The sequence below is a fragment of the Heliangelus exortis genome, chromosome 2, assembly GCF_036169615.1.
Source record: "Heliangelus exortis chromosome 2, bHelExo1.hap1, whole genome shotgun sequence".
Taxonomy (NCBI): domain Eukaryota; kingdom Metazoa; phylum Chordata; class Aves; order Apodiformes; family Trochilidae; genus Heliangelus; species Heliangelus exortis.
In genome coordinates this window covers 49,751,133-49,766,059 of record NC_092423.1, presented here as the reverse complement: position 1 = coordinate 49,766,059, position 14,927 = coordinate 49,751,133, and the positions used below count along the sequence as shown (strand labels likewise).

Here is a 14,927-nt window from a genome sequence, read left to right as displayed (position 1 = left end):
TCTCCTCTCCTCTCCTCTCCTCTCCCCCTCCTCTCCCCTCCTCTCCTCTCCTCTCCCCTCCCCTCCCCTCCCCCTCCCCCCTCCCCCTCCCCTCCCCCTCCCCTCCCCTCCCCTCCTCTCCCCTCCCCTCCCCTCCCCTCCCCTCCTCTCCCCTCCCCCTCCCCTCTCCTTTCCCTTCCCTTCCTTCTCCTTGTTTTTTCTTTTTTCTCTTCTACTTTTTCTTTTCCCTTTCCTTAATAGTAATACTCATCATTATCTGATTCTCAAATGTTACACCTATTTTTTTATCAGCAGATTTCTATTGATTGCTTCATGCCATTGCTGCCACAAAAGTCTCTTAATATGTTCATGGTGGTTATAGTCACCTGCACTGTGTTAGAGCTGTTGAAGACAGACAGTTGTGTGTTCATTTGGCTTCTCTTGTCACTAGCATGGGGCAGACTTGCTCAGGAGTGACCCTGTTGAACTTTCAGAGGTATTTTTCATGTTGGTGGCATAAAATCTTTACTCATTGCTGGAGACAACCTCAAACATCCATCTTAGTTCTTACAGCAGCCCCTGCTGAGGCTACAGTCTGGATTTGACCTTGCTCTAGATGTCTGGAATACGTATCCTGGAGTTGAGAGAACTGTCATTTTTATATTTTTTTATAATTTTTTTCCCCTGGATAGCCTCACGGGTAGCAACTGAAACCTTACACACTTCTAGAATGAAAGTTAAAACTAAATGCCTACAATCTAATGTGGGCTGAATCCTAATACCAGCACTTGACAAAATTTTACTTCTGTTGAGGATTAGCAGAGTCTTTCAAGCACAAGGTGAACAAAGGGCAAAAATAGGGAGGAATCTTTTTTGGATGATTTATGGCTTTGTTAAAGCACAGAGATAAAGCCTGAAATTGAAATGGAAAATGAGATGCCCACAAGAAACATTATTCTTAATAACACTGAATTAACCTTAAACATTAAATAACATGTGTACAAAATATTATTAAGCTTAGACGTGCTTGTTATCGGTAGCAAAAAAGTTGGGAGTACGGAAACCTCTGTCCTCTTGACATTTCATGAATACTTTCAAAACCTGCTTAGGCAGCTCTGCTGTCGGTTGCCACTGTTCTTGTCCTGATAGTAGAAGAAACCCAAGGGTCTTGGAGACTTATTACAAATTCTCAACTTTTGGGGAGTTTTTGGATGGACAGGCTTTTTTTTTTTTTTTCTGCAGATGTTTTTCTCTGTGTGTCTCCTAGCACACAGGCTGCACACGTGCTGTGTACCAGGCACAGGGGTAGCCTGCTCAGAAACTGCACTTTATCCTTCATCCAGTGTCTTCAGCAAGGTCATCTGCAGCCTTAATGAATTTATCTCTCAACTTTGCCAAGTTTCTTGTATCCTTATTGAACACTGAAGTATTAGAGTCAAGGTAGGAGCTTAGTAGAAATGAGTGGACTGGTAGCTAGACTAGCTTCATGCTTCTGTTTTAGAAAAGACTCATTAGTTGCCTTTCTCAAAGATGGATTTTTCATGGAAGAGCCTGAAAGTGCTATTTCATCTTCCCCTCTCTTCAATCTTGAGAAAGCTGCCGAGGTGAGATGATACCTCAGTCCATACCACCCTCTGAGCTGACACCAGGGAGCCTCTTGCTTTATTTTGCAAATACTAGGTGGCAGCAGGAGTTATACTGGTTTTGTTTGTATCCAAGGTGGAAAGTGAATCTTTTAATTGTAGAGTGTTGATTTCTTACAAAATCTGTTACCTCCAGGGGGCCGTGGACTGCAGCAGCAGCCCCTTGTTAAGGCTTCACATTATTGCTCACATATTGCTCAAGGATTTATTCGTCTAGCTCATGAAAAGTTTTTCTCACAGGAAGCAGATGTCACTTTTACTTCGTGATCTGTGCTGGCTTCCAATTCAGGTTTGGTTTTATTGGAAGGTGTTGCTTTGGACCTGGAATGTTCTGCCTGGGAGATGTTATGATTACAGGGAGAAGTGAGCTAAAAGCTGTAGATGTAATTGGGAGGTGAAGGAGGGGAGGTGTTTACTGTGCAGTTCCCACCCTGTCTTAGACCATCCAGAGCTAATCTTTTTGCTCCCCAGAGTTATTTTTTCCCTTGATTTTTTTTTGCTGAACTTTGGTTGCACTGTTTTTTCTATACAGATCCTTAATGCACTGGCAGCACTGCCTAATCCTGTTCTGAAAGCTGCTATTCTGAATGCTTTTTTGTGAGTTTTGAATTGCAAAGTCTCTTTAAGAAAAAAGAGAAATATTGTGTAGGTTTTGACAGTTCTTTGTCGTTCCCAGTGAGCTATCTCTCTAAGCTCTGTAGAGCAAGTAGAATTATTCTTAGTTTAAATGGTATTGTATGATTTATTTCTGACTGTTTTTTACATTGAACCCAAACAAGATTATCAAGCCTGAAAGGGCCTATCTGGATCAACAGGAAGTTAGAAAAAAAGTTTGGTCTTAAAAGCAGCACTGTACTTGGAAGCAGGAGCAGCAGTGGGGTAAAGAGAGATGGAATTGGACATTGTTTTTTGCAGAGGAGGGGCAGTGCAAAAGGTAAAAAAGGAGCTATAAGCAAATTACTGATATGAAGAAATATTTCATCTTATTCATAGCATTTAGTATTAAAAAACAAACAAACAAACAAAACCCAAACAACAAACAAAAAACTGTATGACAGACTGCAAAGGCAATATCTCAACAACGTGCTAAGCTTGAACTTTCATTCCATCTAACAGGGAAGGAATATTCCAGAGCAGAAGTATAGAATTTGTGAATATTAAACACAGAAGCAAAGTAGCAAGAAAGTTGCAAAAAATACAAAGAAAGTTGCAACACTATGTGTTGGAACATTCCATCTGCTGGGGATGTATTGCTGTATCCTGTAACCAGCATGAGGTCATTGTACCCTTTTTCCCATTCCCTCAACTTTCACTGCAGTTTGAACTTTGTGTCTCTTTGCCTTTTTTTCCTGGGCTGAATCATGGCACTTGCTTGAGAGAGTCCTTCTTGGGTATTTTCTCTTTCACTCCGCACCTGTGTCTCCTCTCACAGAGCTATTCCCTGAGCGTCGTAAGGAATATCAATGAAAAATTCATTTTGTTTTGTCAAGTTTTTGGTCTGACCCTTAATTTAGAGCAGGCATTTCAGTCTACAATAACCTCTGTGTTCCTGCATGCTGCAGTGAAAGAATTACGAGCGGTCCTTAAGCCATGTGCGTTCAGGATGCTTTGGTAGCCCCACGGGACAGGTAGACTTCAGTGCCTAAAACTTATTACAAAATGAGGGTACTGTCAGTATGTTATTTTCTGTGTAATAGTGTATACGTGGGTCTGCCTGTATGTAAAAGCTCCGTGATTCACTGAGGCCATTAGGAATGGAATGGCATACTGTCATTTCAGGCACACAGCTCTTCCAAATGAACAGCTTTTTCCATCTTTCCCCAAGGAACCCTGAGAGGCATCCAACTTGTAGGTGGGAGGAGGCTGTTCATAAGTCTTCCATCAGAGCATCCAGGAACACAAAGCTTATTGTTGGGATGAGCCTGCAGCTCTGAGTGATAAATAAAGCAGGGCAGTTAGATGAGAAGGGCTGACTTTTCTTGCTTAGACAAAGAGAACTGAATTTTAAAGTTGAACAACCTGGAATTCTTATGAGCAAGTGGAGCACATGCTGGTGGAGGGTCCAGACCTAAACACAGTATTCTATAGGCATGGTGAAGTAATCAGGCAACAGTGCAGAATTAGAACAAAAAGCTCTTTTGACTGACTTAATCTTAGACATATATTATGTGCTTTTGTCCCTGCTGTGCTTTTTGCCTCTCTCTGTTCCTAACATTCATTGATACAGGATATAGCCAGCCCAGATTGCTTAGTTTTTTTCTCTTTTTGACACAATAATACTCAAAATTGCATATACCCTCTTGGTTTTCAGCCCTCTGAAGACAGCAGACCCGGGTTTGCATAGTTTGACTCAGATGCTAACAAGAATGTGCTTTCTTAAGTAGTTTTGGCTTATTTGGTTTCTGAGGTCATGGACATTGTGGAGGAACACCTGCTCACATCTTGCTTCAGCACTAAATCCCTGTCCCAGACAAACCCAGAAGGGCACGGCACAGGAGGGGAAGAATAATATAAAAGATTGCTCAATGACTTTTTTGAGCATCCAGAAAGATTCATGGATAATTATTTTATTCTCCCTGGTTTTCTCATATCCACACCAAGAAATAAGAGAGAAAGACACTGTTTCTTCAACTTTCACTGATTTCTTCACTTCAACTTCAACTTTCATTGACTGAGAGAATAAAAAAGCAAGAACAAACCAAGGACTCTGCAAACAGTATAGAAAGCATTAAAGGGCAGTTGTGTACCTTCCTTGTATGCCTGATGCAAGCAGAGATTTCTGTTGGCAAATGCTGCTTTGGCTAAGACTTCTCTAAACTTGTTACCAGTCTGTGTGGGTGTGTGTGCATTTACTTGACATTTCCTGTCTGTTTTCCTTTAGGGTGGCAGAACACATTGCATCCAAGAAGTCTGTCCCATTCTCTCATGTCCCCAGCACCTCAGTCACACTCCTGCGGGACAGTGTTGTCCCAAATGCTTAGGTGAGTGGGGTTTTTTCCCTGGTAATTTAGTAATTAATATAATATGTTTCTGCATAGCATCTTTCATATTACTATTTCACAATACTAGTAAATTCTAGGAAGTGGAAGAGACAGTATTACTCAGTGGCATTTATAGCCTACAGCTTTAAGCAATTACTCATGGTCAGTGTGTAGGGTTGTGATGGGTGATACTAAGCATGCATCTGCAGAAGAGCATTTGAGCATAGACTGGTTGGCTTGCTTAGGTAGACAACTAGAGTGATGTTTCCCATCTTTGCTACATGTTTTACAAAGCAGGTTGAGGCGGGAGGAAGTGTTTTGTTGGAATTTGCCACAAGAAAAAGGCCTCACCCTCCCATATTTTTATTCAAGTGTTCATTTGCATTCTTTTATTTGAGGAAATGCAGCTCAGAAGAAACTTCTGGACTGAAACTGCATTCTTACAAGCTGTTGTCAGAGAGGTCAGAGACCCAGGAATCTGCCTCATCATTCATTGCCTTCTTATGGTGGAATAATGGTTTCAGCTAGGAATACTTTCAATTACATCTTTCCAATACATTTTAAAGGAATAATTCAGAAGAGCTAAGAAGAGCTCTCTAAGAAGAGCTGGTCTTCCAAGACATGCTAAAGAAGGCAATGACTTTTGATCATCCTTTATTTTGCTTGTGCCATATCCACAGATCCCACAGATTAACATTCCTCAGCATGTGTCCCTTGATTTCATAAACAAAGAATATTTACAACCTACCAAGTACATTCCCTTTAATTTGGTCTGTGAGCTTATACCTAGGTTTTGAAAATATTCAGAGCTTTTAACTGCCAGTTCTTCAATAAAAACTTTTGTAATTTTGACCATGGCTTTACTACTATCCAAAGTCTCTTTCCAGCGCTAGGTTATGGAGTACAGAGAGGCCTGGCTTTGGATGCAGCAAGCCATAGAGATTTTCATCTTCTTATGATACTTCACATTTTCAACTGCTTGAAACGAACCTGAATTTATTCATTCATGTGTTTATTTGCTAAGTGAGAATTGATACAGATAACTATCTGCCAGGAACTCTTAACTGAAGCATCGGAGAGTAATACCATAGAGGAATGAAATAAAAATTGAAATGTTGATCTGTTTTGGCTGAGGACACTTTTCTTTTCCTCTTGTCCTCTCCACACCATACTTTTTCCAAATGAACCTTCCTCTCCCTGATTCAAAACTCAGCTTTAATTTTTGGGGACTTTTCTACAGAGTGTTTTTTCTCTTTTAGAAATGTCTATAAACGAGTTCACTAAAAAGAATGATTTTCATTTTATGTGATCGTCCCTCTAAAGCATGTCATATACCTGTGAGTAGACAATATCTTTTCACAGAGAAGTGCTGAAAGTTTTAGAGTGGAGGTAGAGCCAAGGGGTGTGTAGCAAACTGTGTGGAGGTCTGGAAGGAGAAACGTTTTACAGAGATGCTGAGGCATGGTTTTTAAAGTATCATGTGGAGGACCTCCCTGCAATTGAATTCCTGATACTCAGCGTATATAGCTTAGAAGAATGCTGTGGACTCTACTGGGACTTGAATTATTAGTTTAACTAGTGGTTATGAGCCAGGAAAGCCAACCATTAAGCCAATATACTCACCACCACATCTTTTAAAGTGGTAGCTCCTTTGTCAGTGGTTTTTTACCAACTATTTGAACTGGGTTGGCCACCCTGAATTGTGATGGGTGGTTTTCAAGGCATGGAAATAAGCTGTGAGAGAGAACTGGACTTCTGTTCACTTGTTGACATAAGTTATGCAATTGAAGTCCTGGCCCCATGTAAAGCAATAGAAGTGCAGTTACAGGCAAGGCTATGGCTTGGCTTTGTCCATAACTGGTCCATGGATGTAAAGCAGTTCCTTTTAGGGCTATTGGGCATCCTTCACTAATTTCATATGTCATCCTGCAAGAGAAATTAAGACTTTTGTAAAGATGCACATTCAGTAAAAAGAAGGCTGGTTATGCAAGCACAGATTAGTCACAGGTAGCTAATTTGCAGGAGAGAGGTGTTCAAATTGTGTCTAACTGAACAATAGCAATTATTTCTTAATTTTTGTTCTATAGTTATTTTAACATCAGATTTGTAAAAAGTTAAGGCGAATCCAGTGGAATTCATTGTGTACTTATCCTTTTGTTTTATTATATCTCAGAAGAAAACAGAAACTTTTTCTTCTAGACTGTTCTACATTTATCAAGAATTATTGAAAAGTGAAGGAATTATAGTGTGCCAAGATCTGGTGGTTTGAGAGCTGAAGTATTTGGCCTACTACTTAGTGACTTCTTTTATGCACTTATAGTTGCCATTCCCTATCTTGGAACTGATGCCTATTTAACATCAGATCTCAGAACTTACAAGTTGGCTGCCACCAAAAGTACACAGGGGAAGGTATTCAAAACCAGGAATATAAGTATAATGTTTTTGTAAAGAAAAGAAGATAGAGAATGAAAGAAGTTTGCAAAATGCTGAAGTGTGTTGCAACTTGGATCTGGAAGTGCCTGCAGTTTTCCAGAACTTCAGGAAGGATTTGATAATGAAGCTGCCTTCCCTGTATTAATGCTCTAAACCTTGCCTCACTCTTATGAAACCCAAATATTATATTGGTTATAGAAATGACATATCCTGTGTCACCTTCATTCTGGTCATCAGTGGTGAAAACCCAAGTATTTCTTGAATCTGTGTGTGGACATGGTACACAAAGCTATCTTAATGAGACTGGAAAACACCTATGTTTTGATTTTTCATCAGTGTCACTAAGTTGATTTAGTTTGCCTGGTGTGAACCCCTGAGGTAGATATGCTAAAACCGGTTAAGTCTGCTTTATTTGATAAGTTACTGCACTAAATTACAGACTGTTTAAACTAGTTCAAGTGTACCTATCCTAAGAGTTTGCAGTGCTTTTTATTCCTTTAGCTGTACTGTGCACTTTATGATGAGAAAGAGAAGGTTTTTCCAATATAAACATGCCATAAATTATATTTATATTCCCTCCCACAGTGGATTTTGTACAGATGAATGTGTGCTAGAAGAACAGTGAACTGTTAAAAGTACATATTTTTTTTCACACCAGAATGGAAACACATAGCAAATGACACATTGCACATGAATTTGGTCTGGTGACAATAATCCCTACTATTTTTGTTGACAGTATGGCATCTTTTCAACCACATTGTGTTTCTATTTATACTCAGGGCAGAGAAAAGTGTTTGACCTCCCATTTGGAAGCTGCCTCTTTCACAGCAACGTGCATGATAATGGGTCCTCATTTATTTATGACAACTGCACAACATGTACATGCAAGGTAAATCCAGTGTGCGTTGGTATTGTGTGCTGCTGGCTTGCTGACTTAGCAGTAATTTGTAGGTCTGTGAAACTGTAAACCCTGACACTATTCTTTGGCATCTTGTGTGGTCCCAGAGAATCTGATCTGAAGAGCACTTGCAGTTGTGCTAGGAAAATTTAACTGAGTACCTCAGCTGAGACATTATGCCTGCCTGTGTGCTGCAAAGTGAAATCACACAGATTATGTGATCCTCTTTTGTGTTTGCATTACAAGCTTAGTGCATTCTAAACAAGTGGAAGGGGACTTTCAAAATGGTGAATTACCACATCTCTGCTGATGGACAGTGACTTGCTTTTAGTTCCTCTACCATGCCTGTGACCACCTGTGCTTCTGCACCTGGACAAAAAAATGAAACTGTCGCCAAATCAGTAAGATTTTGTGGGGCAAAAGAAGTACAAGCTGGGCTTTAGCTTCACAGACCATGAAAACTTCCCTCAATCCAGTAAATAATTTTTATTTTCTCTGAGTTGACCTATTCAAAGCAGTTGGGTTGTAGCCTGGGTGGATGCAATGAGCGAGCAAGTAGAAATGTTATGGTAAGGACACACAGGAGCACAAACATCTTGGTGATGACATGATTTCCTTTTACCCTTTTATGTAGGATTCAACAGTGATATGTAAGAAGAGGTGCTTACTCCCTGGTGAATGCAATAAAAACAAAGATCACTGCTGCAAGGAGTGTGTCTCGTATATCTCTCCTGAGGAAGTGAAAGTGTGCAAGTTTGGCAATAAGATCTTCCAGGTAAACTTTCAGGTGTGGCTCAAGAATGGATGCCGTTGTAACAGCTGAAAGAGGATGAATTAGATTAGTGTTATGGCTTTTTTTTTTTAGCAGAACCTTCACTGCCCTAATTGATGACAGAACAACTCAGAGGCAAAGCTTTGCAAAATTTACCATCTGCTGTTTTGTGTCCGAGTCTGTGTAAACTGTTGATACACAGCAGTTAAAGATTGGCTCCTCCTTGATGTGACATGTTGTCTCCCTCTCCATATGCAGAGGTTCAAGCAGCTGTTTTGTTACTGAAAGTAATGCAATTTCAGTAAGAGAGTGATGTTCTGCTTTCCCAAATGCTGATATTCATGGAGAAAATGTTCTGAGTAGGATGTAGGCTTTAGCTGCTGAGCCAAAGGGTCTCTCCCATAGCTGAGCCAGCAGGAACTTTACAAAGTTCATCTTGGCTGAAAGTTACTCATCTTGGTTTACTACATTTCACGTCTCTGGTAAGGACAGCACCCCTGACATCTTACAATGGAATAGCCTTGTAATAACTGTTACCTACTGCACTCTCACCCAATGTTTCCAATCACAAGAGATTCCCTGTAGAACACTTCTGCTATTGCTGAGACTCTCTTTGTTTTTCCAAGTGGTACAGCTTTTATGACACTGTGTCAGAAAGATTCTGTCACCTCATGGACCATCTGTGAATTAAGAGACCCTTGAATCAGATCAAATGTTAAATCCTTTGTGAGTACTTGGTTTCCTCAGCCAGAATTGCTTCCCATTTATTCCATCTTTTGTGTACATAGCTGAAGTGTTTATTCTGGAAATTACTTGCAAACCTACTGTATGCTGAGACTATACTCCATCTGATTGGCACTTTCACACTGGTGCTATTGTGCTTCAGGAACAAATGCCCACTTTTTAGGCACCCAACTAAAATATTCTGCTTCTTGTGAAGATTTTATTATGTTTCTAAGTATTAAATGGAGCAAGAAAAAATAATGAGACAGTACAACCATTTTGGTCCTTGTGTGCAAAAAGGTAAATGCAGTGTTGCTCTGTTGAAGTTAATGGTCTAACAGAGGTAAAATGGGCACAGCAAATGTGTTTTTGTGCTCTTGTGTAAAAAACCAGCTGTGAGACAAAATAGTCAGGGTAGCTGCATTCAGTCAACTTTGATATATTCTGGTACCTTGGTAAATGATTGGAGAGTGGTCATTAGAGGCCCACAAGAAAATGTGGTGTATCAGGAACATCAAGCAATCGTTACGTCCTGGGAACAAAAGACAAAGGAGAGACGACAGCTTTTGCCCAAGCATGTTGTGTCGAGTAAGTTAGGCTCCTTGGCATTTAAAATTTAGTCTGTTTTTCTCTCTGGTCAGAAAATCATATTGAGGTGGGCACGTAATTGTTCACAGCTGTCTGGTTGGAGTGCCTATTCCTGTCAGGTCTATCCTCACCCTTCCTTCACAGAGGCCCTGTAAACAGAAAACATGCACATTTTGGCTGTAAGTGGGCTAGCACAAGACCTTAAGTGGGTGAGACAGAATGTTTTAGGAACCACACTTGGCAAATGCAACACTGTAAAAAAGAGCCAGGGCAGTTCCATGGGCAATACTTCCCAACTAAGTGGGAACAAGGCTGTGAGGCATATTTTGCTCTGCACCTAATACTTTAAGAGACATACATTGACTGTCTTACCTGCTCTGCATTTGAGAGGTTTAGCACTGTATATCTTAACAATTTCAGATGTTTAGCAGATCAAGTATCTGTGAAAGTGCTGTAAGTATTCTAAATTAGAATTCATTACTTGACCATTCCTGTCCTAAGTGCTGCATCTGGAAATAAATTCACTATATGCTGACATCTTAATCAAATACTTCATGTGCAACAACTTAAAGATGTCACTCAACCCAATGACTCAGGTTTTTCTAATTATGTGAGGTTAGATGAAAATTTCTGGTAGGTGTGATCACATCTCAGACACATACTGGAGAGAAAACAATGCAAATAATCAGGAGACTGATGAAAAATGCAAATGTGATTTGGTTAGCCTTGGAAAAATTAATTTCTGACCTAGAGGGTTAAAGGGAAGAAAACTCTGCTGAATTTGATCTTTGTCTTTAATCTGACTGGCCACGGACAATCACCTTAAAGTATTTTAGACTAAACAATGACACAATGCCAACAGGGAAAGTCATCCTTTCTTGTGCAATGATACATTGCTAAAATATCTTCCTGTTGCCACCCCAGCTGATACTATATCATGTTCCCTCTTGCAGGATGGAGAGATGTGGTCCTCTGTGAACTGCACCATCTGTGCTTGTGTGAAAGGCAAGACAGAGTGTCGCAAGAAACAGTGCATTCCAGTCAGCAGCTGTCCTCATGTGAGTTTTTGAAAAGAACAGAGCTTTCTTCTCTTTTTTTTCCCCTACTATTATCTTTTTCAGTGTTTCTTGGGAGTGTGTGCATGGCATTGGGGTATGCACATTGGAAAGAAGGGATCCTATGGCATATTAGTTTAGGCTGGTGTTCTCCAAGTCTGCTACTGCTACTCTGAATATAGGTTTTCTTGCTTTGAAGACTGTGCTCCTTTTCTCCTCCTTGCTTCAACTTTCTGTGTCCCGAGTATCTGCACTGGAACAGATATTTAATAGTTTTATAGAGTGGTAGGATGACTGCTAATATTTCAAGAGTATGCCTTGTTAAGGCAAACCACAGAAGGTTGTTGTACTTGTGTTTTTCAGTGCACATGAGTCTTAATATTTGGCTGAAAATGTAAATTAGACAAAGTAAATTATTACAGCCTAGCCATGCTGCTCTCTCCAAGATTGCAGCCTGAGTAATTTTCATTTGAGAATCTGAAGTGGACCCAGAGAGTGCTATAATTATAACTTTACCTAATTGTTTCAAAAATTAGTGTTACTTGAAACCTTGAGTGAGGGTCAGCCTTTGTTTCTTGGATTTCTGTCATTGACATTGTTTTAATGGCTCAGGCTTTCAGAAGAGGGAGCTCTAAATAACACCTCGTGTAAGGGCAGATCTTTGAACAGAACCTCAGAAGAGAGCCAAGTCGTTAGCGTTACACCTTCTCAGTGTTTCCTTCTCCATCCTGGAAGCCAGTGAGGAAAATATGAGTCACAGACACCTAGCAAGAAAATTTTAAATGACAAACTCTAGTTTGTAAAATTTTATGTGTGAACTTTTGACAGCCAGAAGGGGTGGTAGAATAGAGAGTCTGTACCTTGGCGCTCCCAGTTCTGCTCTGACAGTGGGCTGCAAGAGCAATGTTTGCATTCTTAGGAGAGGGGACATCCTTTTCCTGTCACTCTGGCACTCACTGAAGAGAACAGTTCTTCTGTTTGTGGGCTTCACATGAGATGCTGCATACATCTTAGGAAATGCAAACAACTGGAGCTGCTCTTCTGAGAACCTGATCTGACTTGGGGCAACCAGGTTTGCTGCCTTCACACCATTCAGAACATAAGCAGGAGGTGAGAGCTTGGACCCTTCAGGTCTTCAAATATTTTGTTTGCCAAGGACCAGGCACACACTGCATCTCATTTATATCTTCCCTCTGCTGATGCATTTCAAACATTTAAGATGCTTTTGAGATCGAATAACTATATATGGCTTCATATAGATATTAAGTGAAACACACAACTTCAGCAATACCCATATGTAAATTTGAGCACTGAGATAATGAGTTGAAGTGGCTTCTAAAATGAAAACAGCAGTGGGTACAAACTCACCATTCGCAGTCCTGCAGCAGCATGACTGACTGACAGTGCTCATTCAGCACTGCTACACAATCTGCTCCAAGGTTAACATGAAGTCCTAAGCTGCCCTAGGCCTCTGAGCTGAGTCCTCAGACAAGGCCCAGTTCCTCAGGACTGAAAAGCCCAGCTTTGTTACCCTGCAGCACCACTGTCTCCAGTATCTAGCCAGTCAGCCTCTTCCTCACCTTAAAATGGAGTCTACAGCAAGCTGCACACCCCCCTCCACAGGTACACCTTACATTTCTGCTCTTCCAGACTAAATTGGAATGACAAGTAGGGCAAAGAATGTAAGCACTAGAGTGAGATTTATTTTCCTTCTCCAAGTGGGTACTAAGTAATTTTAAAGCAAGTAATGCATGCTAATGGATTTAAATCTTTTACTTTTCATCTGGGCTCCACGCTCTTGGATGAGATACTCTGTCACAGATCTATAAACATTAATTAAAGACACCACATTTATAAAAATAAAGATGTATTAGTGATTCTGATACTAAAAATATCATGCATAGAGTTATGCTGCTGTCTCTGCAGACTGTAGGGATGTGAACTCTTTTCATGTCTTCTCAATATTTCTGGCAGTAAGCAGTCTCTACTGAATATTGAAGACTGCTGTGGAATAAAATGCTGTTTAGCATCCCTTAGGGAGTTAGGCTACACAAAGTCATCTCATTAAAACTATGTTATGATATACATAACTGAGAATGAAAGGATTGAAGAGTCACAAGAAACCTACAGCATTATTCCTTGACCTAAATACTTTACTATACACTCTTAATACTCTTTGCATAATGTTTTGGCTATTTTGGGATGATGGAATGTTGTTTAATTCATCAACATAGATTATTTCTTGAAAGAATGGGTTTCAAAGTGGTAATTTTGCAGACATTTCCAATACTGTGCAACCATTTGTATTATTCCATGAGTTGGTGGCAGGCTGCTATATTTTTGAAGACTGTTTCTGCTATTTCTTTCATTTTCTTTATAGGGACAGGAACATTCTTCTCTTCCTTTTGTTCTTTTCTTTTTAGAACTGGATTTAATCCTGTATCGGTAATTAGAGGAATTGTCTTTCTTAGTGTCTTTTGATCTGCAGTGGAGGCAATACATCTCACAAATTCAATCCCTTCTGTCACAGTTATAGTCAAATCTGTCTTCCTTGGGCTTCTAGTGAGCCTTGTGGCTTGTGGTTTCTGTTTCTTACTTTCTGGCTGCTGACTCCACGGAGGTTCTCAGTTACCTGGAGCACCAGCCCGCAAGGTGCGGTACATGCTGGCTCCCCTCCAGCAGAGCTATTAAGCATGTGTTCAGTCCTGCAGAGGTTAGTGGGCCCTCCATGTGTACTTAAACTTAAACACATGCTTAAATACTTTATAGAAAGGGAGTAATCTCAACACTTGGCAAAACTGGGTTCCAGTGATCCTTTAGACCTTTTCTTACCTAATTTGCTATTCACTTGCCCTAGTCCCGCTTCAGCCCCTTTCTTGCTTTGTGCCATTTTCTTTCCAATTACTCACCCTTATAATTTTCCACCTCGCCTCCTCTCCTTGCACCTTTGCATTCCCCACTAAAAATGTAAGCCTGTAGCAATGGTCAGCAGTCATGGACATCCTTCTTTTTGCACTGCTAGAGGAGACCCTGGTGAATTTTATGGCATACAGCCTTTCTGAGCTTCAAGACCATGCAAAAATTAATCAAATTAAATTCACAGCACGTGAAGACATTTGCAGAGTTCGATTCTGTGGGTAAATTTTGAACCCGTGAACTTCACATAAGTTGAAAATTTATTCAGAACACGTTCTCCCATCTCTAGCACAGACTGCATTTAATGTTACACACATCTGTTATTATTACAAACAAAAAGTTGCTGTTTTTACTCTAGTGCCAAATGAGACACAAAAAAACAACAGCTGTTGCTATTGCACAACCAAACAACTCCCTCCCCCCTGCAATTAGTCTTGCCTTAAAAAAATAGAAAATAAAAACCTCAGACATAAAATTGAAAACCTCATAAAAAAGAAGAAAAATCCCAGAAAATAAATAGACTCAAATGTGGTCTGCTTATAAATATTCATAGGGAAAAATGGGATCACATCACTTAGCCCACTCCTGAGGGAACCCTCAATGCTAACGAAGTCTTGCAGCATATGTTAGCAATAATGGGTTTCCTTATTCTACAAGACAAAAACAGAATCTCGGGCCAACATGGTGGCTCAAGTAACCAGCCTCAGCAGGCTGCCTTGGAGATTCCAATTTCACTTGAATTCTTGCCACTTCCAGCTTGGCTGATGATTTCAACTCTTTTATTGAAATGGAGGGGTAAGGCTGTGCAGTGCAGTGTGTGGCATTCAGCTGCACATCTTCTGTTCATAAACATGAGTGTTGCCCAGCTCCCTGTTTTTGTGCAACTTTAACAGTTCCTTCTTTAAGGGTTTTCGTCCTGTCAGGTTCTTGAGAGTCCTC

General features: G+C 40.3%; 1 protein-coding gene across 4 annotated transcripts in view; it reads left to right on the top strand.

The window, feature by feature from the left end:
* Positions 1–14,927, top strand: part of BMPER (BMP binding endothelial regulator) — a 146,610-nt gene that overhangs the window by 70,258 nt on the left and 61,425 nt on the right. For all 4 annotated transcript variants that reach the window (XM_071736066.1, XM_071736070.1, XM_071736067.1 and 1 more), the window contains 4 exons: positions 4,504–4,603; positions 7,816–7,925; positions 8,569–8,709; positions 10,971–11,075. In XM_071736066.1, coding sequence (XP_071592167.1) covers positions 4,504–4,603; positions 7,816–7,925; positions 8,569–8,709; positions 10,971–11,075 — 456 coding nt within the window. The remainder of the gene's footprint in view (positions 1–4,503; positions 4,604–7,815; positions 7,926–8,568; positions 8,710–10,970; positions 11,076–14,927) is intronic.